Source organism: Meleagris gallopavo, chromosome 3, assembly GCF_905368555.1.
Source record: "Meleagris gallopavo chromosome 3, MGAL_WU_HG_1.1, whole genome shotgun sequence".
In the NCBI taxonomy this organism is placed as follows: Eukaryota; Metazoa; Chordata; class Aves; order Galliformes; family Phasianidae; genus Meleagris; species Meleagris gallopavo.
Window position 1 is genome coordinate 41,252,441 of NC_139406.1, and position 27,253 is coordinate 41,279,693.

Consider the following 27,253-nt stretch of genomic DNA (forward strand, 5'->3'; position numbering starts at 1 on the left):
AAAATAAGTGTGGTTTTTTTTTGTTGTTGTTGTTTGTTTTTGTTTTGTTTTGTTTTGTTTTAAACCAACCCTGTGCACCTATTTTTTATGCCTTGAGTTGTTTTAATAAAACATGAATTCCTGGACATTTTTCAGTTAATGCCCCAAGGTAAAGTCTAGACAAAAACATATAAATACAGGGGAAAATGTGAAAAGAGCGACTTCTGGAAAAAAAAAAAATGAAGCTCGTGTTTGGCTCAAGGCTTTAAATGATGCAGACAACAGCTTTATTCCCTTGACAGATAGTCTACAGATAGAATTAATTTAGGGGCTGATTAATTTACATTCTTACCAGAATAGAAGTTTATGTAGGTCATAATCAGCACAATATATTCAAAACAGAAGGTGTTAGGTGTGAATATTTACTCAAACAAACAGGTTCTGTTGCCTTTATATTCTTACCTTTGTTGTCCTGAAGTGTAAAATTATGGTTATTTGCTGCTTCTGCTGTTAAACTGAAGTAGAACTGATGACCATTTGGTGGGTCATCTTTATCAATTGCACTGATTTTCTGGATGATCTGTTTTGAGATACATAGGTGTTCAACTGTTTGGCACGTGAAGGAGCATAAATACATACACATTATACAAACTCTCTATTACCCACTGAAGAGTCAATCTCTCTTGAATCTTGTTTACATTATGTTTTGGTTTTCTGAACTCCCAAGCAGGTGTAGATACTATTATTAACTGAAATATGACTTTTGATTACTTTCCCTGTACTTGAAATTTATTCAATAAAAGTAATGGTCTGCAGGACCTCAAGATAATTAGGTCCTGTCATTCATCAGTGTTTAAAGTATAAACTGGGCAGTGGTGGAAGAAGCACTTCTGAGTATCCAGAACACAGCCTTCCTGTAGTTATCAGTTGTTGCAATCAATATTGCACTGTAATATTGTGCAAAGAAGAGATTATGATTTTGATTATTTCTATGCACTTTTTTATTTTAAAGAGAAAAAAAAGTATGAAAACGAAAATGGCAAATCCTAAGTATAATAATAGTTTTTTTCTTTTTTCACTTTTTAAATTTTATTTTGTAAAATTTAATGAAAAATTCTCTCTAAGAAAAGATTTTAATATTGCTTACAATCCTTAAAGGAATAAATACTAAGACACAAGAGTTCTGACTGGACCACAGGGACGAGAAGCTGGTGCGCCAATAGAACATTCTTAATCTATTCCTATGTTTCTCATGAATGTGAGCTAACAAATGTAGGGTTTTTTCTGTTGAGAATTTAAATTTTGCTGTACTTTTGAGATGTATAATAAACAACATCTGCCACAGTAAGGAAAATATTCTGGAAGAAGGCACAAAAGTGTAAAAAATCCCAATGAGTATGAGGGATATGTGTGAGTGAGACATCTACTAGTATTCTGGGAGAGGGAAAGGAGAATTAGATGTCTTATGAATTAAAATGTAAAATTTAAAATGTGACAGAAAACAAGGATAAACAGCATCAGAGTCTAGGACTTTGATGAATTTCATAAAGTTAGCTGAATCAAGGACTATTTGGAAGTTATGTTAGGAATTAAAAACACTAGAGAGTTTGCTAGGAATGTATCTCTCTTCTGAAATTCATACCTTATGGTCCATACCTCCTAAGAAAAGTAAAAGTGTATATTCATTTTAGGAAAGACAGGAATTTTGCCTTCGAACAGGGTCAGTGTTGAGACTATTTCCCAGTAAAATTATGAAGAAGTAATCATTCCTAACATTATTTAAAACACAATGAGCTTAGCCAAATATGCTAGCTATGCTGTAAGGAAATTAGAACTTTCAAAACTACATAGAATATGTCATTTTTACATCTTCATTTTTCTCTTCGGTCATATAATAGAATCACGGAATGTCTTGGGTTGGAAGGGACTTCAAAGATCATTAGGTTCCAACCCTCTTGCTGCAGGAAGGGATGCCAACTATTAGATCAAGCACTAGCTCATGTTTCCCAGGGCCCCATCCAACCTGGCCTTGAACACTTCCAGGGACAGGTCATCCACAGAGTCTGGGAAAACTGTTCCCAAACCTCACCACCCTCTCAGTGAAAAATTTCCCTGACATTGAATCAAAATCTTTCCTCCCTTAGTTTAAAAATATTCCTCCTTGTCCTATCACTATGAAGACATGTAAAAAGTTGATTTCGCTCCTGTTTATAATCTCCTTGTAAATACTGAAGGGCCTTAATGACGTCTCCCTGCAGCCTTCTCTTCTCCAGGCTGAACAAGCCCAGCTCCTGTCTTCATAGGAGAAGTGCTCCAGCCCTCTGATCATGTTCATGATCCTCCTCCGGATCCTCTAAAAATGCCTTACATCCTTCTTGTGTTAGAGGCCCTAGACCAGACAGTACTCCAGATGTCCAGATAGGGCCTCGTGAGGGCAGAATAGAGAGGGACAATTACCTCCCTCACTCTGTGGCCAACCCTCTTCTGATGCAGCCCAGAATAGTGTTGGCTTTCCAGGCTGCAACTGGCTGATGTTAAGTTTTTCGTCTACCAGGAACTCTATGTCCTTCTCAACAGGGCTATTCTCAGGGACTTTTTATTCCAGTGTGTATACATATCTGGAATTACCCCAACCGAAGTGTAATACTTTGCACTTTGCTTTGTTGAACTCAGAGGCCTACCTTTTGGGTTTATCAAGGTCCCACTGCCTTATCAACTACACCACTCAGTTTGATGTCATCAGCAAAATGCTGAGGGTGCACTCAATCCCATCATCTGTGTCACTGATAAAGATGTTAAAGAGTACTAGTCCAAGACTAACATAAAGACTAAGCCATGAGGGACACCGGTCATCACTTGCCTTCACCTAGGCATAGAGCCATTGACCACAACATTTTGGCTGCGAACTTCCAATTTCTTATCCACCAAACAGTCCACCTTTCTACCACTAGGTAGGGTGAAAATTTTAGGACTGAAGGAAAATAAGCTTATGCTGCACATCAAAGCATCATTTTTACTGCCATAAGTTGATTCTATTTTATCTTAAAGCTGACAGGCTTTCAAAATAAATTACTGCCTATCTGATAAAAATAAACTTAAAAAGTATCAAGAGCTATACCTGGCCAGGTTGAGCATTTTCACAGACAGTTGTCTCATACTCCATGGCAAACTCAGGGGCATTGTCATTGATGTCAAGGATAGTTATGGCTACATATCCTCTCCCAATCTGTACTGGATTCTCTATTAAAAAAAAAAAAAAAAAAAAAAAAAAAGGCAACAATTTAATTAAGTAGAACTCCATGAGAATTTTCTTTGGGTCAGTATGTTTTTCATTTGCGTTGTTTTGCATATGCTTGCCAAATCAATTACAAACCCTCTTAGAAAGCTAAGGAAAGATCTTAGCTTAATCTTCTGGACCAAATTAAAATGTCTGTGTTTTTCAATAGTGTCAATAAAATCAAGATTTTATTTTCAAGGCTAATTTGAAAATCTAACTCATTAATCAGAGCATGATTTGTATCATATGGAAGGATAATAGTAAATACAACCATCAGCAAGGGTACACAGTAGACAAAACAGCACTATTCATATCAGGAATAGCCCAGTTATTATGGGTGAAAGTAATCTATGTTAAAATCAAATTAAGAAGTTAAAAACAGAATTCTTTCAGCTATGTAAATCAAACAAACAATCAAAAAATAAACAAACAAATGGGGAGGTAGAATTTGTATTTCCAAGCAAATCCCAAAGTATTTAATGTGTATACAGAACTATACCTTTCAACAGTGTTATTCATTGACGTATACTTCTACCTAAAATGTGATTTTGTGCAAGACCTAATGTCACCATTTAATCTCAAACAGTAGATTGTTGGTGGATGAATCTCAAATAGTATATAGTTGGTAGAGTAAGGAAAATGAACATTTGTGTATATTGTACCTATTTTGTTACATAAAATTTCTGACTTGGAGAGACTACATTACTGTTACTATATTACCACTGTTTTTTCTATTAGTGATGTGGCAGGACAGAATAAAAAACTGTACAAACATTAAAAGATGTATCTATCTTTTTTAGTGTATTACAAACAAATTTTATTAAACATTAGAAATTTTTAAAGAAATACATTCAAACATAGATCACGTCTTTTTTTTTTTTTTTTTTTTTCCTTTCTTTTTTTTCCATGTATGAAATATAGAGCAATTTTGACACCAATTTTCCCCTCTATTGATATAAAAGGGACCTACTTTGGGGCAAAACTGAGCCAATGAGTTACACTGGTTGCACTTCTGTGATAACATATTTAAGAAAAGATACAAAATGCTGCACAGTAGCTGGGAAATGAGAAAGAAAATGTGTAAGAAACAGCTCTGCAAACACAGCTCTGCAAACACCAGTGAAGAATTGGGAGTGGGGCAAGAGAGTGAGGATGAAAGAACAGCAGAGACATAGTGTTATGGACTGTTAGCAAACACCCAAGGCCAACCCAGGTAGCCCAGTAGACTAGTAATAAGAATTACATTTAAATAAAGAAATTATTCAAATATTAAGGCATATATAGTTTTTCATAGAATGTATTCAGAGCTGAACAGGTTTACACTTAATGGTTCTGTTAACAGAATTCTTGTATGCACTTAAAGAGTTTGATTCTTCGTCACTTTTTTCATTACTCAAAAAAAAACATCAAGTACAAAATATCCTTTAATATCTTACCTAAGACTGAGGATGGCACATAAGTATTCAGATATTCTTCACCCTTTCTAAGAGTGCTGTGGTAGACCAACAGCAATGAGTTCTGAGTATCACAACTAAGAGGGGCTAATTGATATAATCTACTCCATATTACTTTTGGTCTAATGGTATTTAGTGTGAGATTTCTGATACTAATTTCATTTTCCTTTGTACTTGTTTGTCTAATGTTAAAAGTCTACAGAAAGTGTGGAAAAGCAAATAGACAATGCTTAATCTGTTGTATATCTGTGGGTTTTTTTATCACATAAGTGTCTTTTACATTGAGTGAGAAGAGCTATTTTGTCTGTCATGTTTTTAAACATTATAATACTTTCACTTGGTGCAGCTGATCCCAACTAAACCTGAAGTTTTGCACATAAGCAGTTAATACAATCTTTTAATTGTTACTTACGACTCTCCATGGCCAAGACTGTAATGTTATGAATAGCATTAGTTTCCCTGTCCAAAGACTTGGCAGTTGTAATGACTCCACTGTTGGCATCAATATTGAAATACCTCTCGAGGTCTGTGTTTCGATCTATTGAGTACCTAGGTGAAGGATGAAAGAAAACTTTTGATTTATGTTCAATTATAGCTTGTAAAAATGTTTCATTGATTTCTCATTAGAAAGACAGAGTTTCCATTGTTTCCCCATATTGAGCTTGGCTTTGTCCATTTTCTCCAGGGTTTTAAAAGAAGCAAAGCTGTAAGTAAACGCAAGACCACTCAGGCTAGTCAATGAATGACCATGGCTCTGTTATCTCAAGTGAAGTTGTAGGAGTTCCTTCTTTCTTCCTCTCTGTCATAATGGAGAAATTCACTTACTCATGGAATAATATCCTCCTGAGCCCAAACTAAAGAGAAAGTGAGTTGGAAGTTTTCTACACAGATGTATCAGCCAGGCTTTGCTCCCACAAGGACCTGCAGTCTGAGCATAAATCTTTCTGTTACTAGCAAAAGAACTACGCAGAGCTTCGGGAGTTCGGGGGCAGGGATCAAAAAAAATAAAATAAATAAATAAATAAATAAAAAAGAAGATGGAGAGTAGATCAAGGGATCATATGTCATCTGTCAGCTCCCAGCACTTTGCTGTCTTTAGACAAACTTAAGTTCATGCCCTATATTCTTTGGCTTAACATATCTTTTGTTTTAAAACTTGTTTTAGGAAGGGGAAATGAGCTTCTTAGTAAACAGAAAACAGCATGAGTGAAAAGGTCAGATTGCCTGTGGGTGTTTTGCTTATATCCTTTCTGAGAGAAAGAGACAGTTGATTAGGCAGTATTAGATTTACAGCTGGAATATTCTTGACATTCGATTTAATATTAGGTCAGAATCTTGCACTGTCATTTAGATCAAGATGAATTAAAATGTCTGAGTCAGACCAAGTGTGTTCATTACAATTACTGTCACACTGACAACAGATTAGATTATTGATATAGCATTAATCAAAACCTTTTAACAGTGTGGAAGGAAAGAATTATGGATGATAGTTCAAAAACAGGACTTCCCAGACATAATGATATTTTGGCGTGATATGTTTGTTCTGTGTTGAAATACACCAGCTTCTACTCTGTTGTATTACGGGGTTCTATATAACCCTTTTGGCTTCAAAATCTTTCTAACAGAGACCTGTTATGCATTAAGGATTGCTTTTCTGTATTATCTTACAGTAAGAGAAAGAGATAAAGACTTTAAGAAATACAATAACAGAAGTTTTCATGAATTGAGGCTCTCCCTTTTTCACTCTACTTTTTTTTTTCCTTTTAGAGTCAACCTGAATTTTTATTTTCTTTCATGCCAGTACTGTTGTTTATTTGATCAGCTGTGCCCTTCAGCTGCTTTGTTCCTGTCAAGCTTTCCCTAAAGACTGTCTCTGGCACCTCTGCAAAGCAGTCAGTTGTGGCAGGTTCAATCTCCTGTCAGCCCTTAGGTTTCCTAATTATTAACACTATTACTCTGCAAATTGAAAATTCAAAGGTCTTTCTTACAACATTGTAAGAAATTGTAAAAAGAGCGAAAGAGAGAGAGAGAAAGAGAGAGAGAGGGAAAAAAAGAGGAGAGAGAAAAATGAGAAAGAGACAAACATAAAGAAAAAGCACAAAATCAATAAAAGAAAGAAACTAAAAGGAAGGAAGAGAAGAAGGAAGGGAGGAAGGAAGGGAGAGGGAGGAAGGGAAAGATTGTGAGAGCCGAAGGAAACGTTATATAAATTAGACAACAGATTGACAGATTGTTATGAAATAAGAATCAAAAATATTTTTTATACATTGGAACCAAGCAGTTTTGTTTAACCATTGTTTACAAGTATTGTACCCATACTCAAATTCTAAAAAATATTTTAAACACTTTCAACACTTTAATTCCTTACAGCCATTAGAACTTGAAAGTCTTTGAACTGTAGGAATTTTAAACACTTTATTTAATCTAGTTCAAACATCAATAATTCTTGGGTCCATATGAAATAAACTCTTATTTTCGAACTATTTTTCCTTTTCCTCTTCCTCTTCCTCTTCCTCTTCCTCTTCCTCTTCCTCTTCCTTTTCCTTTTCCTTTTCCTTTTCCTTATCCTTTTCCTTTTCCTTTTCCTTTTCCTTTCCTTTCCTTTTTTTGTATTGTCAAAGTTCTAAGCATATTTGATCCATTATTTGCAACCTTTTCTAAATTGTAACAAGTCAAAATTTTTAATCTATCCATATTCCAATATTTGGAATTATTAGTGCTTATTTACAGATTAAAAAATAAAACTTTTGAAATTGATCATGAAAAGCTTTATGCTTTAATCCCCTTTAACAAATTCTTGTTTTAGGAGAGTCTGGTCTCTTATCTACATCAGAACAGATGCAGGATATCTCTATATAGTTTGTCAGTGCATCTGACAACATATATAGCAAGTTCACAAGCATATTGAGAAACACTCATTTTCATCTCCTTCAAATTCCAAACAGCTTTGAAACAGAAGAATTCTTCTAGATGTCAGTTAAACTGGTGATATAACAATTTTTATGATGGAATTGTTAAAAAAAAAATCACACAACAAAACAAAAAATCATTTAACAGGGCCAATAAATTCATCCTTAGATTTTCACAGGAGACAAAATCATACAGAGTATGGACTTAACTTATGGAACTGGATTTAATCCTCTCTACATAGTTCTGCAAAACTGTATTATATACTACATGCTAACATCCATGCCAGAAAACACTGCCACAGCAGAGAAAGATCATCACAGATAAATTTCACAAGTAAATCCCTGCCAACTCATCCATCTAGGACTTGTTTATTCATGATAGGAAGCAGCTATTTTGAATCTGCTGCAAATATATGTAATGAAAGAGAGAACACTTGTATCACCTCTAGGAGTAAAACATATGCATTACTTTTACAATTAGAATTCCTGCTTCAAAAATAATGGAGTTATCAGTTTCACAAGGTCATATTCTATACATGAAAGTAAAAATTTAGCATCACCAAAAAAGATGACATTCAAATGCGATGTTTTCTAATCTGCCGTAAACAAACAATAACAAAAGAAACTTAGTACTAAATTTCAACTGCATTATTGTCTTCCTGCTACAGCTATTTATGTCCTCAGAATTCCTGAGTCACAGTACTACCCTACAGATCCTTCCTATGTTCCTTTGACAATACTACTACTATGCATAAGAGGAGCAATAAGTAACTTATTAGTGTTTTAATTAGTGATTAGTTTTTTCCTCTGAGATTTTTTTTCCCCCTCAGGTATAGTGAAATATAAAATCAAAGTTTCTTTTTTTAAAAAAAAATATATATTTTTTTTATTTAGGTTCCTTATGCTCTTTGACATTAGATTATGGAAGATCTACAAGTTCTTCATATGCCAGACAAAGGAAGAAGATCTTGAGGATCATCATCTGTCTATACTGTTCATATATGTTTCTATTTCAATTGAAGATACTTAACTGTAGCAGAACATACGAAAGCCAGAAGACTATTGCCATTAATCATCCTGACAAGTACAGGATTCTTACCCTATCCATTTGTCTCACATAAACGGTTTATTGCTATATATTTTTCTGGTGAGTTCTCAGTTGTGCTTTGCCATGTAAAAGAGTTTGAGTGCTACTGCATTCTTGTGTAATGCAATTAGAAAATGAAAAGAGAGAGAGAGAGAGAGATCTTGGCTGTAACTGAAAAAACACAACATAATTTGTTACAGATTATAACACATTCTTCCTAAATTTACAAATAAAATAATATAGGTAATATAACAAGGATTATTTTTGTTTTGGAATCCTGAATTTATATCTTTGCTAATTTATTTATTTATTTTTCTTACTGACTTTCAGAGACTTAAATATATTATTTTTTGAAATGTTATCAATTCATGTGTATAAAACTAAAAATATGCACAGTATCTTTGTCTTCTTCTGCAAGGAAAAAAAATATTGCTTTCAATGTAAGCAAATAATCTCCCACTACAAAAACAATCAAACAAACAAAACAGCATCAAAACAAAGGCTAAATAAATATACTGTTAAGAAGTCTTATAAGTTACATCACAGGTGATTTAAATTGGATGTTAAAAAGAACTTCTTCACGGAGAGGGGGGTCAAGCATTGGAACCGGCTACCCACGGAAGTGATAAGTCCTGAAACCAAGAGGTATTTAAGAGATATGTGGACGTGACACTAAGGAGCATTAAGGAGGTTTAGTGATGGGAATCAATATATCAGGTTGACGGTTGGACTGCATAATCTTTAGTCTTTTCCAATCTAAGTAATTATATCATTCTATAATTCTAATTACCTGACTGGACTATTTGAGGCATCTGGATCATGGGCAGCAACAGTTCCAATGATAGTGCCGATTTTCGCTGCTTCAGACACCACCATGGAGTATAAACGTGAAGTAAACACAGGTGGCTCATCAACATCTTCTACGATTATCTTCACTGTTGTCATGTCGCTGAAGGGTCCCAGACTTAGGAAGCGAGGATCAACATGTATATTGGCTGCTTCTATCCTCAGGGTATAGCTTGTTTTAGCTTCAAAATCCAACTCCTATACAGAAAAAATTATTTGAAAATTGTATTACCCCATAACGTTGCTGCAAAACTCACAACAGCCAAAAGTAAAAATTGAGTTTTGCCATCTTTATCCAAACAGTACTTTTGATTGACAGAACATAGTGTATGGCTCTTCTTTCAGCTTTCTCCAAGCACTGTGTTTGCAGTGTCTTGCTCAGTCTGATTAAACATAACTCAAATGACAATGAGGTAATCATAAGATACTAAAGTTATTTTTCATTATATTAAAGTTAATTTTTCATTAGTGTTGTTAAAAAATGTTTAATTCGCTAAATGTAACAAACAAACAAACAAAAAGTGGGAGATAATAGATTTGTGAATATTTCCATGCTTTGTTTTGTAGTAGAAAAGTATGCGTAGGATTTTTCAAGAACACACTTTAGTTCCACTAAAATTTATTCTAGTGAATATTCCTCAATGATGTAATGGGAAAGATAAATCTGTTCTACCTTGTAAACGAAACAAGATTTCTCTGAGTTAATAGTAAAACATTCTGTGACTTCAATGGGAATCAAATATTCCTTCATCATTTCATTGCTGTGAATGAATTATTTTTGTCTTATGTCTTGTGCCATAGTAACCAGACATTAGAAATAAATATATTATTCACTACTGAAAACATCTCACTGAAAAAACCCTTATTTTGATTTTTTGTTTTTGTATATCATTGACATTAATTATCAACTATTTATTGAAGTTCTGTACAAATTTGTAGAGATAATGTAGGAATCTATCAAACTGCATTGTATATACTACAAGACTTTTTACTTAGAAGAAACTTGAAGATTGTTTGTTTTCTTTATTAAACAAAATCTTTATAATTTGTTTCCACTTTTATTCCACTTTTATTTTCTTCAATTAATTTAGAGTTTCCTTTGGAATTAATGCTACATTAGAATTCCAAAATTATCCTCCAGCATCATGGGATACATGTGGTCTAGAAAACAATACCATTACAAAAATTGTTTCAGAAAAATAATCCTTTACCTCACAGACACTGAAGGAAATTATTGAAGAAAAGCATCATATTAATATTAAAAGAATTTACTTTGCACCTAGATTCTTAGACTATCAGCTTGCAGCAATTCCCTAGCTTAATATTTCTTTACGATTCCAAATTAAGAACAGAAACAAAAGACCCAAGCATTTCAAAACTGGAGTCTTATTAGTCTACTGTCTTTTCAAACTAGATTTCCAAGTGCATAAAACAGATTTAAAAAGGGTTTCAACAACTCTGATCCTGAACAAATCATAAATATCTGAAATGGGCCTGAAAAATAATATGACAGTATCTGCAAAATATTCCTGTACTCATTCAGAAGAGTAACAGAGGTGAAATATACATCTGTTGACCTACAAATGTGAGGGTCTAAGTTTTCCATCAAGTTACAGTAAAATAAAATCCCAAATGAGCATCTTAAAGTCTGCGATTAAGCTGGCATTACAATACAGCTGTAAACAGCCTGGATTTAGAAATGAAAAATAAATTGCAACACATCACACTTGGAAACTTTTATAGACTTCATGTGGCAGCAAAAATCTTTTCTGAAAAGAAATGTATATGATCTTCATTTCATGTAAGCACTCACTTTCTGCACTAAGTATTCAGTTCTCCAAAAAGTGTTAAGGGCAAAGAAGAAGGGCATAAAAGAAGGGCAATCTGAATACTGGCCAATACAGTTGATACAATTGGATACTGGTCAGTATGTATTGCTACTGACATTGTTTTGAATCTTTTGGCTTTATATTTCAAATTTCAAAATATGAGTCATGGAACACACCTCACAGCCATAATGCTAATATAATGTGATGTAGGCACTGGCACAGGCTGCCTGGAGAAGTTGCGGATGCCCCGTTTCTGAAGGTATTCAAGTCCAAGTTGGACTGGGACCAGGGCAGCCTGATCTAGTGGGTAGCTGCCCTGCCCGCAGCAGCGGCTTGGGACTGAATGGCTTTCAGATCCCTTCCAACTCAAGCCATTCTATGATTCTATGTTAAGATGAAAAATCTCTCAGAAAACAATGCAAATGATATTGCCAGATGAACAGCAAGGTTAGAGAGAAGACAGACACACGTGGAAATATATTAATTTTTTTTTTTCCTGTAACGGTGTTGTATGGACTACAGAAATTATGACCTGAAGGGTTTCATTGAAAAAAGTCTGATATTTGGTGAATAAAAAAGCAGAATTTTTTAACAAATTATATATTTCCATTCAATTCAGAATTCAGTTTTGGAAACTGATTAAGTGGCTGATGGGTGAGTCTCAAGGGATTATAGTAAATTAGGGTTTAAAAGGGGTTACATTAGGCTGACAGTTTGTGTAGGTGTTCAAATGAGTATGCATGTTGTACGTGAGTCTGTGCCCTGTTGGCCAAAAGTTGCAATTATACCCTGGAGTGCATTAGGCCCAGCACTTCCACCAGGTGAGGTGAGGGATTGTCCTGCTCTGCTCTGTGCTTTGTAGCCTCACATCAAGCACTGTATGCAGTTTGGGTGCCACAGTATAAGAAGGGTTTAAAACTATTGGAGAGTGTCCAAAGGAGGGCTGAAGAGACAGTGAAGGGCCCAGAGGGCAAGATGTACGAAGAGTGGCCAAGGTCCCTTGGTTTTTAAGTCCAGAGTAGAAGAGGCTGAGAGGAGGTTGAAGGGAGGCCCACAGCTTCTTATGAGAGAAGTGAGGAGCAGTGCTGAGCTTTGCTCTCTGGTGACAGAGACAAGATCTGAGGGAATGGCATGGAGCTGTGACAGAGGAGGGGAAAGGTTCTGCACCTGAAGGTGTTGGGTGTGGAACAGGCTGCCCAGGGCAGTGGTCATGGTCCCAAGCTGCCAGAGTTCAAGAAGTGTTTCGGTGCTGCCCTCAGACATAGGGTTTGATTTTGGGGTGGACTTGAGTAGAGCCAAAATCTGGCCTTGTTGATTCCCAGTTAGGGATATTCTATGATTCTATGACTCTCTCTGACATGGCAGACAGAAAATTCTGTGGCAACTTAATTTTCATAGACATACAAGTGATTAGCCCAGTTTATACTGTACTCTTTATACTGCTTATTTTTCTATTCAACTTATATTGATATGTACTACTGCATATCTTCTATTCTTAATCTTCCCATGATGTTTTGAGTAGCCCTATATAACTGATTAATACTATAGAAAAGATGAAACTTTGTCGTGACACCTAAAATTTCAGCACATTTTCTGTTGAATAAAAAGGAGGACTTATTGTTGATAACTTCTGTTAAAAAGAAAACAAAAACAAAAGAACAAACAAACAAACAAACAAATAAACAAACCAGAAAACCAAAAAACGAAGGACTATCCACTGAGTGGCAAGTTAAAAGGCAAAATAAGTAGTGGTAGTGGTTTTTCCACTTAAATATTCCTACATACACCACATATCTTGTGACTCCAAGATTCAACACAATAGTATCACAAAAATTTTCCTATCTTGGGGATTGTTAGATTTTCAAGTTACTATTTTGACTTTGAAGTTGCAAACACTATAGAAGGAAAGGCTAACTTGTTTCCATTAATCACTGATATCTGTTAAAATCTGTCAGTTTCAATTACAATACTTAATCAAACATGTGGAATTAATGAAGATGGAGACAAAACAGCTTCTCATGACATATTAATGTCAACATCACTATTATTTAAGGAAAAAATATGATGAAAAAATTGAATTTGATACAAAGTATGTATAGAGTATAATTTTTTTAAACTAAGCACAATTATGAAGAAATTATTTAAATGAAAATTTTGCACATGTCCTTATGTTTCTGTATTGATTTCAAAAGACTAGATTAGATATTTAGTTTTTAATTAAAAATCATAAAATCATTTGTTTTCCATGTGGATATTTAACATAAGTTTGACATGTCCATTTAAACCATTATGTTTCATATATTTGAGTGGAATCTTGCATTAGTAGAGAATAAGGAGAATACATTCAGTAGAAAAGATGAAAAATGAATGATGTTTATGTTTAACACATCTGCTTACATAGGGCAATTTTTACCTTCTCTAAATTAGTCATATAAATCTGAGAAAATTATATGTTGCTTACTGTGAGCAGAAGTCCTTCTAGGGAATAAATCACCTGATCTACTTACTATCTGTTTTTTACCAGCCAGTAGAATTGAATCTCAATATAAACATCTGCTTTCAGTAATATGAATCCTACCCTTGAATTCCCTTATATCTGGTACCTAAAGCTGCTGAAAGTTTATGAAAGTTGTAAAAGTTCTTTGTTAGTGGAAAACAAACAAAGAAAAAAAAATCTGATGTACTTATATGTATATCTGTGATATGAAACCATTGCTGCTTAGAAGAGGTAGAGAATGTAAGGGCAAGATTACGTCACCACATGATATAGGGTTATAAATCACAACACTATCATTTTCTCCTTAGTTCTTTACAGTAGAATTTATTTACAGTAGTTTTTCCTGTGGGATGTGACAATGACCATAAATCTGAAGTCATCATCCTCAGTCTACTCCAGTAAGATACAAATCTCAGATTCTATGATTCATACAAAAGTACCAAGCTTTGATGCATATTCTAGTTTCGGAAAATAAACAAAATTTCTAAGACACGGTGAGTGTGCAAACTTTCTTGATCTGAAGGAAATCTTTCATGCACAATACAATGAAGATATTATGTACTACAGACTAAAAGACTGATGATATGAATTGAGAAGTTCTTCATTTTTTTCCTTTCTCTTATCTAGTTATTACTAATGCTTTTTGTTTAGTAAGCAATTTTCAACTAGCCTGTGGACTACATTGTTATAATTTCCTTTTAAAACAAAAGCATAGATTCCAGTAATGGAGTACCAAGTCAGCAGCTTACAAATCACTACATCACCATAGTGGAAGGCTGAAAGGACGATGTATATATACATCAGTTCTTCAGTACTCTGACTAGATCCTGACAGCTTCATTAATATCTGTGCATTAATGTTATCTGATTAGGTCCCGTGCAGGACCATTTATCTTTCTCTCAATTGCAGGCTTTGTGTTCTTGTGTTTACTTTCTTTCTGTCTGTCTTTTTCTTCAAAAAGATAAGAATTCTTTCCTATGTGAAGGAAATTACAAAACAAGTCATCTATATTTCAGAGACTGGATAAGAAGTTATCTTCACAGGAAACCTATTTTTGTAATGTTCATTTTTTACTGTATGGTAACTTTTTAATAATGTACTTTACAGAGGTGAAAATCCCATTTTTAAGTCTAGTTGAGGTTTTATATTGAAAGCCGCAGTACATCAAACAAATGCACATTATCTCTCAAAGGATCCATGGTAGGCTCAAGTTCTTACACTGTAAACTCTGATATGGAATTGAAAGCAAATTTTTAGCTGGAAAAAAAAAAGAGAAATGTTAACACTAACAGAAAGATAGCTTTTCAGTCAAAGGCTTACACATAAAATCCCCATTTTTATAATTGCCATTATTACTCTTAAAATAATGTCAGATTTTAGAATAATATCTTAGCAGCCAATTTCTATGAGAAAGTACTTGCAAAACTTATTTTCACATTTTTCTATACTACATTCAAATGGTTTGGTGATAGTGGTAGTGGAGTCGTGTATTTGGGGAAGAAATGAAGACAAATGAGCAATAACAATATAGTGTGAAATCTTTATGCTTGTCATTTGCTACAAGACAAGACAACTCTCAACAGCGCCTTCAGACTTTTTTCAATAAAATTTCCCACAGGCTTCAAACAGCTTGAATCAGATATCATATCCTTCCAAAAAGTTCCACGTGATAGATATAATAAAAAACTACCATGCAGCCTTTTATACTTTTAAGTTACCATTATCATACTTGAAGCACTAAGTAACTGATACAGGTGTTGGAGTGTGCATATTGTATATCAGATTTTATCTTAAGACATTTTGCAACTCAGCTATTATTATTACTGAAGACTAACCGTAGCCTGCAAGTTTGTGAATAAAGTTCAAACCATTCGTATATGATGCGACTCTCAGTACTCTATTTTTAGGAGTAAAGCTTTGGAAGTTCTATATGGTCTGTATATTAATTTGCTGAGAAATGAAGCCAAAATTCCCTTTATTTCTCTTATGAACAGGATTCTTTAAACAGTCAACATGAATTAATTTTGAACTTGTATAAACATAGTTTTACAAGGACACTATAAAATTTGTTACATTATTCATTTCCGTAAATGTTTTTTCAGTTCTAAGTGTGTTACTGTAGAGACCAATCAAACCCATTAAAAAAAAATAATATCTGCTGAAAAATTCCTTTCAAAAACTCTCATGACTGTGGAATGATATACTATTCACATGCAAAAGATCGGCATCCTTACAGAGTATTTATAGCAGAATGGGAATTACAAATGAAATCATAGGAAGGAATTAATCCTACTTTACAGACGGAAAATTGAGTCACATTGTAAACGAGGATAAAATTTTCAAATACTTTTGTAGAATATAAATATCCAGTTCCATTTCAGAAGCTGTGTGAGATTTTTTTTCTAAAAAATCATCTAATATTGATGTTCTTCTAAATCCTCTTTTATGGTAATTTAGGCACCTGACTGAGTTTTACTTAGGAATTCACTAAAGTGTGCACGTGTGTACTGAGTTGGGGGTTGAAGAGGAAGAAATAATTTGGAGCTAGAGAATAACCAAGCTGTTGCATTATTTGCAACATCAGAACTCTAGCATGGAATGTGAGCAGGTGATATATTTAGATTGCTCTGTACAGAAGAAAAGTAAATTAGGAGCTTATGTTTCATTTGACAAGTCCGAAGCTTTTGTTTATATATTATTTTTATCAATATTATGTATTATTATACTTTATATGCCTTCCTAGATATATATTAGATAAATTATTTGCATGTGAAGTCAATTAATGAATTTTGTTATGTATTGCTGTGGAAGTTAGACATTATATATTTAGTGCCATTAACACAAGTAAAATTGTTAAATACTTTTTTTTTTTTATGAAAGCAGAATAAAATACATATTTCAATGAATATCAGTGTTAGAATAAAAACATGTATGCTTGTTTTTCCTGTCTTTTGGTATTTTAGTCTCCGAGTCCTTGAGGTACAGAGAAAAAAATGTATGCAAATGCATATGAATGAATAAATAGACAAACCTATTCAAACTGCATTCATAAACTTTCCCAACCTTCACACCAAAAACTTATAGTCAATAATTAGTTAAATTAGTCAAATTAGTCAAGCCATTACAGACAAGTAATTTTGGGAAATTCTTAGATATTTGATCTTTTATATTATCTCTGTCCTTGATAGCTGTCTTTTCCAAACTTGTTGAATTTTTCTGACCTTCTATACATAAATGCATACATTGCAGTTTTTGCTGATCCTTGGGAATTTTTCATTTAATATTTTATGCAATCGGAGTACAAAGAATCTCAATTTTCTCACTGAATTCTTAAATCTTAACATATTTTTTAACAAAAGCTTTTTTTTTTTTCCTCACATTTTAAAATAAAAACTTAATTTGTAGTGTGAGAGTCAACTTTTCAAATAGTTTCAAAATGGTTATCTTTCTAGGAACAGAACATAAAATCTTCAGCTTCTGTGTGAAACTCTAATAAACAATTGCCAAACATCCTCCACAACACCCAGCACTAAAGTGGATGGAGTATTGCCTTTGTATGCTCAGTCACACTTACTGTGTTTTGGATGTGTGGCCTTTGTATGTGTGATTGCAGCAAAAGTATTCAAAGTTAAAGAGCATATTTGCTTTTAGAATCCAAGTATACCTTTTCAGAAGTCTTTCTGCTTGATATGAATGAGAAACTATTATCTAAGCATATAAATATGAACAAGTTTAAAATGATGGGCACACATTTGGAGGCTGAGCTATTTCTCAGTGTCTCAGCTGAATTCAGGGGTATGAAAATGAAAGAACAGGTGGCTCTCAGAGGTGTTCGGAACTTCATGTGCCAGGTAGTAAAATGTTTAGATAGTTATCATGCTATGGTTTCTTCCCTCATTCCTTACTAAAAAGCTCACATCATCATGCAGGATCATGACTGCTTTACTCTGTGGGGCCCTGTCAGGGTAGCCTCTGTAGCTGAAGCCCATTTAACCTAAGAACACTCATTAACGGTATTCCATGTGCCTGCCCTCAAGAGGAGAAGCTGCAGTTTTTTGTGGCTACTGTGTTTGGACTCCTCACTTCTTTCTTCCCTTGCAGTCAACTCTCTGTACTATTTACAAGGTTAATAGGAAAGATCTTTCATCTTTGAGCAAGGTATTTAAGTTCCCTAGAATCCAAATTGAGACCTAATAGCATCTAGAGATTTGGGAGATCCCCTTCAGCATGAGGATTTATGTTTGAATACAACAGGGGTAATGTATTTAATAATGGTAGGAGAATGAGAGAAAATTTGTAATGTTGCAAAGAAAAAAAATCTGAAGTATTTTGTTATTACAGCAGTATTTATTAGGTTTAAAAATTATTTGCAAAACCGGAGCATTTCTTTGGATCAAAAATTGCAGTCAAGTAGCCATTTCATAGGGAGATTCTTTTCACAAATAGCCAGTACTGAAACAATCACTTCAGTTCCCTAATGAAAGTGATTATAGAAATAATAAATGACAATTATTTTTCTGCTGGACAATTATTGGTGCACTAGAATTAAGAGAGTCCCAGAAAAAGCATTGTGACTACAAGTATAGAGTGAAAATTAAAATGTTTTTATAAGCTCCCAAATTAGTCTGTTGACAATCCCAACTGTCTGCGTTGCTTTCTGTGATACTGATAAACACCCTCCCTCTAGGGTGTCCATAACACTTCCAGATCTTTCTGCAAAAATCTTGAAATGAACAAGTTGAAGTATCCACACAGAATTTGGCTGTTGTACAAAGAATGGATTAATTTTTCATCACTTGTATTTCAAATGTGCTAAGAAGGAATTAGCAGTTTGCAAGAAGACTCAGACAATTGCTTTTCCCTTGAAAAAAAAAAAAAAAAGGTTTATATTACATTTATTAGAGCTTTTCAAAATTGCTGAATGTCCCGCATTTTCACTGACATCTATAGATGCTTACCAGCTCTCAGCTGGTGTTCAGGGCATCAGAGAATTAGCCCATTATTTTGCCACATCATGTAGTATTAACTTATTTCAAAGAAGATATGGTACTAAAATTTTATATTACTTTAGAAAGACATTGGTACATTGGAAGGAAAAAAAAATAATGAAAATTTGTGCATGAAATTTGCAAAGTCTAAAGAGTACCTCTGTAAGAAAAATTATCCAAATAATCAAACAAACTATTGGTGCTTGTTCAGGAATATACTAATTCTAAAATACTAAATCAGTCTTACATTTTACAGGATATTAAATAACTTAGGAGAGATAGGCCATGTACTTTTAGTGTTGCCAGTGACAAATATTCACAACATGCTCTTATGTACAAGATTTTCTTTCTTTGTTTTACCATTCTCCTCAAAACTAAAATTTTCTGCCAAAATATTTCAGTCCACATTTATTTTTAAAAAGGATACCATTTAAAATGTGTTGCAGAAATGCAAAAAAGCTGAGTTTTAATATTTTTATGTAAATATGGTTTTTCTTTTTAAATTGTTAGTCACTTAGCTGCATGTATAGAAAGCTAAAAGAAAAATATTTGTTTTAATATTTTGGGGCTGGGGAATAATATAGAAAATAAAATATTTTCTTACAAAACAGCTAGTCTTACCAATAAATAATTTTATTGATAATACTGTATATCTCCTGGATAGAACATGATTAATCAAAGGGAATATTTGTTTTGTAAAGTTATGCTTTGGATTCATTTTGGATTCTGAGCTTACATTTCTATTGTAAGAAATACATTTTTCTTTAACACAAAAACAAATGAGAGAAAATTTGAGATTTCTATTTCTGCTGGAGAATTTTTAAAAACAAAGAAACAAACGAACATAAACCCCAATAAAACAAACAAGCAAACAAAAAAAGCAACAAAAAAAATCACAACAATTTTCACACATACCTTCACATTTCCTTCCCTTATCTTGCCCAGATTCAAACTTAATCAGTCAGAAAATTCAGACTTACCTTCTGAATTGTGATGATTCCCTCCTGGGTGTCTTTGTCTACAGAAATTTTGAATACTCCCAAACCATCACCATCTACAATCTTATACTCCATTTCAGCATTGGGTCCCACATCTGCATCGGCAGCTTTTATTCTGGCCACTACAGATGCCACAGGTAAGGACTCTGGGACATTATACTGATATGATCCTGCGAAATTCAAAAAATATAATAAATTCAGAGATTTCTGAGTCTGTAAGCTAAAATGTAATCTATATTCATGCAACTGAATATTTACTCAGGATACCAGAAAATATATTTCAGTTTAAAATATGATTTTTTTTTCAATTTCTTTTCTAGCTTTTCGTTATGATGGATCTTTTTTTTTTTCTTCCACAAGAGAGAAATCCAAGACAAAGATGCATAAATTTTATTCAACACTTAGTCATACAAATGTCTGCAATTTTCCAAGGTAAAAAATACTACTTATTTTCCACAAATATAGGAAATAAAGTAAATATATCAAGTAAAATTGGTACAAAGCCTTATCATATTACAAATCTATGTCTTGATTAGGGAGTTTACACTCCTAATATGACTAGAAACAAAGATACAATCATTTATTTAAAAGTAAAGTCATCACCTGCAATCTTGAATATTCCAGTATTTTCATTCAAGTATAAAACCATATATACGCTGTCAAAAAGATATCTGCAGTCAAAAGGCAATATCTTCACTTTCAAAAACAACTTCTGTTATTCTATCATTATTTCAAATTATTAGTGGCAGGAAGTCTGGTTTATATCACTGGAGTTGAGTGGAGTTAATATATTCCGCCATTACTTTAACTTAATTTTGTGAGGACTTTATAAGATAGTGTAAATTAAAAAAATAATAATAAAATAAAAATCATACCAGACAGAATGTTACTTATAAACTGGTATGACAATACAACTGTGTACTCCCTTCTTTGGCTGGGATGATATCCACCTTGGTTAGAGACAGTTCGTTGAGGGAAGATGATTTTACAGATCTACAATTTCTTAGGAAACACTCCATGCACTAGAGAAATCCTGCTGAATTGACAAAGGAAGGTTAAGGACTAACAGTCAAGTTAAGAAATTGTTCATTCTGAAGTCCAGCTGACAAAAGATAGAAATGTTTTAAGGTGTTTATTTTTCATCCTTTTATTTGTAGTGAAGAAGTAAAGTACATCAATAAATGCACCTGCTCTATATAACTTCATTTCAACTGATCTGAAATAGGTAAAGAAAAATTTTTTTTCCAAAGTAGTTGTAGTAGCTGCAGCAATAATAATAATAACAACAACAATGACAACAATAATAATAATAATAATAGAACTTGCTCTGAGAGATTTTCAAAATATTTAATAAGGAAGCCAAGTACTTCTATTCTCCTTAGGTATAACATAAAAAGTAAAGAAAATAGCAATGTTTAGAAATAATGCTACAATTCATGTAACTTACGCCGTGGGAAGCGGGGTGGGTTGTCATTAACGTCAGTCAGAGTGACAGTTACTGATGTTGTTCCTGATAATCCACCATTTTGCCCAACCATGTCCTTTGCTTGAATAACTAGAAGGTATTGGTCCTTGGCTTCTCTATCCATATTTGGAAGAGCAGTTTTGATAATGCCTGCAGCAATACAAGGTATGTCAATGGTTGCAGAACATTAATGTGAAAACTGAGTTTGACCCTAAAAGGTAACAGCAGACCAATGACTGCAAAAAGGGAGGAAATAACTTCAACTCTGATATCACAGTATTTTACTAGGAAATAAACTGCTATACTACAAGCTTACTTTAAGTAGTCCAAAACCAGCATGTTTTAGTTTGTAGTACATTCTTTGGGTCCACGACCATGTTTACTTCTCCTTGAACTGTAGTTACTTGCATGACACTTCCTTTCCTGGAAGGTATACTCTTCTGTGTTTGATTTCCCATTGTCTTACAGCTAAGAACAGAATATCCTGTATGCATTTTTAAGATTCCAAGTTCAAAATTATTTCACAGTGTTTTGAATAGTCATTCACCGCATTAAGACTTATTAATATTAATATTATGCCAGACTTTGCATATATATGAAATTACTTTATTTCACCAAATATTTGCTTAATAAATATTCGAAAACATTAATGTGATTAAGATGTCTTGATTTATTAAAGGAAATACTGTAGTATCTGAAGTATTTTTTTAATATCCATTTGATAATCTGCATACAATTTGTAATTATTTGATTTGAAGTGTAAACTTGAAGAAAGCTCCATGCTTCATTCTTTCAGTTCTGTTGATATATATCAGAAAATAAATATTGCTTTTCAAAACATAATGACTTTATGAATATTTCATGCCTGGTGCATAGTAGAACTGCTAGCTCTGATTTCTAGAGAGGCAGCTACACACTCCAACAGCATTCAGTGTCAGCAGCAATCTAAATAAAGGAGAGGCACACTAGGGCACATAACTCTTCATCTGATATTTGCTGAATGTTTAGTCACAGTTTTATTTCTTTCTTCCCTTATGAATTCAGGACTTGCCATGGGCTGAAACATTTACTTCACAGATATTCTGGCATTATTTCAGCTATTTGACAAGACTTTTAAAAACACAATTAACATACAATTTCATAAGTTTATTGTCACTACATTAGTTTACCTAGCCCATTTGTTTTTCTACTACATTTAAATTGCCAGGCAATGATAACCAATCATTTGGGAGCTACTTACCATGCATAAAGGAAATTTGAGTACAACATCAAAATGAAAATGTATGAAAACATTTCAGTCTCAATTCTTAAAGAATTCTTAAAGAAAAAGGAGAGACAAAAAAAGCCTACTATACATCATACCTGTTGGAGAAAAAGAAAATACTATATAATCCTATAGAGGATTAACCTTTTCATGAATATATGAAGGTTATAAACATATGAATGTATAAATATGTTAATATTTTGATACTACTTATTTCTGCAAGTTTAGGTGCTGTTAAATAGAGTGTGACCTTTTAGTCATAACATTAGGATTCAGGTCTGTTACCCAGCAGTTCTTTTTGTTTCATTGGTTGATTTTTAAATGACAAATAGGGTAAATATTCTGTTTCTCTTCTGCTGTGGCTTATCCATCTCTGAAATACAGAGAAATACAGAGTATAATTTTTCTCCATGTAGGAGACTGAAATTAAGCAAATTGAATTTTTTTTTTTTTAAATGCTGTGCGAAATGATACTGTAAAATCATCAAGCCACAGAATCATATTACTTGTATTGGAAAAGATCCTTTAGGATCACCAAGTCGAGCTACCAACCTGACCTACTGATTCCCATCAGTAAACCACATTTCACATAGCCACAACTTCTTAAATATCACAGTCTCTTAAATACCTCAGGGACAGGGACTCTAACACTTCCCTGGGCAGCCCATTCCAATGCTTGATCATCCTCTACATGAGGAAATTCTTCCTGATACCCAATCTAGATCTCCCCTGGTGTAACCTGACTTATCACTGAGAAAAGGGACTGATGCTTTCCTTGCTACAACTTTCTTTTATTTGGTTACAGAGATGGATGAGTTCTCCCCTCAGCCTCTTGTTCTCCAAACAAAACAGCCCCAATTCCCTCAGTTGTTCCTTATATGTCATGTTTTCTAGTCTTTTTACCAGCTTTGATGCTCTGTCTACATGTGCTTGAGCAACTCAAAGTCCTTTTTGTAGTGAGGGTTCCAAAACTGAACAAAATATACATCAGGAAGGACAATGTTTGTTAAAACAGAGGAATAAAGACTGCATTTTCTTGTGGCTAGCAATATTCACAAAATTTATGAAAATAATAATTAAAAAAATGCTTCAAAAAAAGATGTTTTGAAAATAGCAGTAAAATGGTGTGCCAAATGATAATGGGAAGCACTATGCTTTAATGCTCAAATTGATGAAGAAAAGATATATTTTCCACAACAAAATTCTATTTTAAAAAGAAAAATGAAGAGTCAATCATGGCATAAGTCTATATTGTAGGAAATCTCATAAGAAGGTGATATTTGTATATTTCCAGAACAATCTGAAAATAAAACCTATTCACAGCATCTTCAGTTTATTATTGTTCAGAAATACTGCAATAAACAGTAGATCAGCGAGCTAGAAGACTGACAAGGAGATAAAAGTTTCCATTCCAAAAATGTAAGCTTATCACATAGCTCAGATGTGTAACTTTTATAATCTGCTCAGAAATATAAAAGATCAACAAAGCTCTAGTGTATTCAATTAACCAAGAGACTACACTAATAAGTTCCTAGCATGTTTTAATGCACTTTTTCTACTTTCTCAGCATTACAGTAAAGAGAATTTGTAGAAAATTACCTGTCTTTGGTTCCACAGAAAAGTAAGGTTGTCCTTGCAATATGCTGTAAACCACTCGGGCACTATTGCCATAAGTAGGATCATCAGCATCAGTGGCTGTCACTTGAACAACAGAGGTACCTGCAAATGTTTAAGAAACTATTGTACATATAAGATCCACAGATCCAAACTGTATTCAACATACAGTGCCAACATACAACTGGAACAGTGTGAGGAGTGTGAGGTGTCTTTTTCATAACTGGTCTTTTTTTCTGTAATTCAGTCTACAAAATAAGGTTCTATTTGTAAACCAGTAGTATCAGTTATTATAGAATTTGGACTTCCCAAATGTTCCCAGTCTTTGACTCACAGTGATAAAACCCATATCACTCAGTAGTTCACTTCTTTATTTCTGAGTATAGTTAGTGGAGAATATGTGAGAGAAATGAAAACGTTCTTAATAATGACAATGTCTGAAATATGTCTAAGTATTAAATATTGACTTCCCTTTGAAGTCAACATATTAAAATTATAAATTATAAGCAGCTAGAGATTCAAATATAACACATATGTAGGCATTATATCTTTTGATATTAGACACCTATATATAAATTAATTTTATCCTACAAAATTAGTTACAGTTATATACAAGAAAAAGCTAAAGAGTTTATATTTCAGCTAAGACAGACAACAAACATCTGAGAGTTCCTACTAAATTCCTTTAAAAACTATTCATACTGTATCTGCAATGTTTTAGTACCATTTGTGGTAATCATCTGCCATGTAATTTATCTAAAAGAACTGTTTATATATTAACAGGAATTAATAAGAAAAAAATGTTTATCTGCTTAGCAAAAGGTGTATGTTTCTGAGAATCTCGTTCAAGATCCACCTCCGATGTGTTGTATTCTCCTTCTCAGTTCCCATTTTTTTATTTTTCTGCACTGCTTCCATGATGAATGCTGAGAGCAGAATAAGACAACACTTGGGAGCCAGGGCCTTGGCCATGGTCACCACCTCTTGATAGGCAGAAAGGATTGTTATTTCTCACTGGCAGATTGTCTGGAACATTGAGACCTTCCACTCAACACCTTAGGGAACCATTTGGAGGTTAAGTTGCAAATTAATATTGTAGCAATTTGGCAGATGCCCCCTTCAGCAGAGGATCAAATTCCCTGTTAAACAGGATTTAGTCAAAAGATTAGAGAACAGTATTTGTCACAGAGAGCGATCATTTTCCAAGTGAATGCAGTTTTTCACATGAATATGAGAGCAACAAATACAGAAATTACTCTTCAACAAGAAGCTGTACTAACAAGTGACCAGGGTGAATTTAATATAAGTTGCACCCTGATCTGTTTTATTTGGACATATTCAGGAAGAGTTCGGGAAAAAATCTTTTATGTCTTATATAGTATGTGCATCATCCATTTTCCTCATTTTTTCTGTCCTCAGGTAAGTAGAGAATTGTAAATGGATTTTGGGACAAGGCTGAAGGTTTGGAAAAAGAGAGGAATAAATGAGACCCTTTATAAAATAGTACAGATAACAAAGGATGAGACCTGCTGGGATGAATTCTGACCAAAAGTCATCCTTCATAAGATAAATTTATTCACTTAAGTTATGACCTAACTAACCCACGTGCCTAACCTCTTTTCCTGACAATGACAAAGTATTATGATTGCAATTCTATCTCAAGTTCTATTTTTCTTTCTTGTGGACAATAATATTTTTGGACAGAGAATGTTACTCTCTGCCTGAAATTTTACATTAAATAGATGGGAAGTTTAAAAAGAAAACTGTTAGTTAATCCTTCAAATCATTTATTTGTTACAGGACTTAAAATATATCAGTTTTATGTTCACGAATAACTAAGAGTTTTGATTCAGTACATCAAACTGATTTTACAGATTGCTCTGCAATGTAATTTCACACTGAGATCTATTTTAAACTTTCCAGTCTCCCAAGCTTTTGAGTAGAAGGATATCATAATGAGTATTTGACACCTTGTACTCTTTGAGAAAGCCAGGCTTAACACATTTGCAAAGTGTCTAAATCCTGCCAGTGAAGCTTACCATGTCTGCAAATATAGGGAAAAGTGCTTATAAACCTCACAGACAGTTACGCATTTACTCCTTGCTCTTGCCTCTTTCAAGAACTTCAGACCAATACAAGATCAAAGTAATTACAGGCTCTGCAGTCTCAACACAGAAATTTTGGAAATCCTGCAAGCTTAGAAGGACTTGTTTACTGTAAAAATCTACTGAAAGACTCTACCATTTGTGAGGCACACAAAAGCCAGTATCGGAATCTAATTGGCTCTCTCTTAAACTGAAGATGTATCCATTCAAACACATATATCCTCTAGAAACAAAAACAAACAAGTAAACAACAACAAAAAAAAAATGGCAGAAATTCTAATGCCAGATCTTTCTGCACTCATCCTAATTGACTGTAATCAACAGCTAGAAAATCATGATACTTATCTACTTCCTTTGCACTAATTACTTTTTCTCAAATCTCATAGAAGAGAAAGATTTTTTAAAACAGCTAGTGTTATCATTATTTCTTTACTCTTTTCACTCTAAAAATTTGAATTTGCAGAAGTTCTATGTTTAGTGGGAGATTTTTGCACAAAATATTTTTTAAAAGAATATGCAGGCTAACACAACTATGTGAATAAAGCTACATGGAGGAAAATCAGTTGCAGAGAAACATAATGAACTGAAAGATCAACAGTAAAGATTTCCAGATTTTCCCAGAGGAAGAGGATATCTTTTGAAGAATAAGCATTCTTTCAGAGGATCATCATTGCAAAACAGAGACGTCCTAATTTTTCTATTAATAGACTGATCCTAAATTCAAATCTTCATTTTCTTTAAGGAAAGCGTAACCAAGAAAACTGTATGGGTACTACTGATAGTCAGTAAATTTATGGGTTGAGGAAAAATGATCAGTTGCATCATAGTTCCAAATACAAAATCATTTTTCAAAAGGATAGTTCATGTTCCATCAATTAAATTTTATTCTTCTTTACTTCTGGGCATTTTCCCTGACCTTACAACACAGGCGGTCATCTATC

The 27,253-nt window shown here is 33.5% G+C and overlaps 1 protein-coding gene across 1 annotated transcript in view; it reads right to left on the reverse strand.

Annotated features, from left to right (window-relative positions):
• Positions 1 to 27,253, reverse strand: part of LOC100543356 (cadherin-7) — an 80,268-nt gene that overhangs the window by 12,253 nt on the left and 40,762 nt on the right. Inside the window, exons 4-10 of the mRNA XM_085220719.1 lie at positions 24,193 to 24,312; positions 21,312 to 21,479; positions 19,847 to 20,034; positions 9,497 to 9,750; positions 5,123 to 5,259; positions 3,098 to 3,219; positions 442 to 559 (exon numbers count right to left, since the gene is read on the reverse strand). Of these exons, the coding sequence (XP_085076845.1) occupies positions 442 to 559; positions 3,098 to 3,219; positions 5,123 to 5,259; positions 9,497 to 9,750; positions 19,847 to 20,034; positions 21,312 to 21,479; positions 24,193 to 24,312 (1,107 nt within the window). The remainder of the gene's footprint in view (positions 1 to 441; positions 560 to 3,097; positions 3,220 to 5,122; positions 5,260 to 9,496; positions 9,751 to 19,846; positions 20,035 to 21,311; positions 21,480 to 24,192; positions 24,313 to 27,253) is intronic.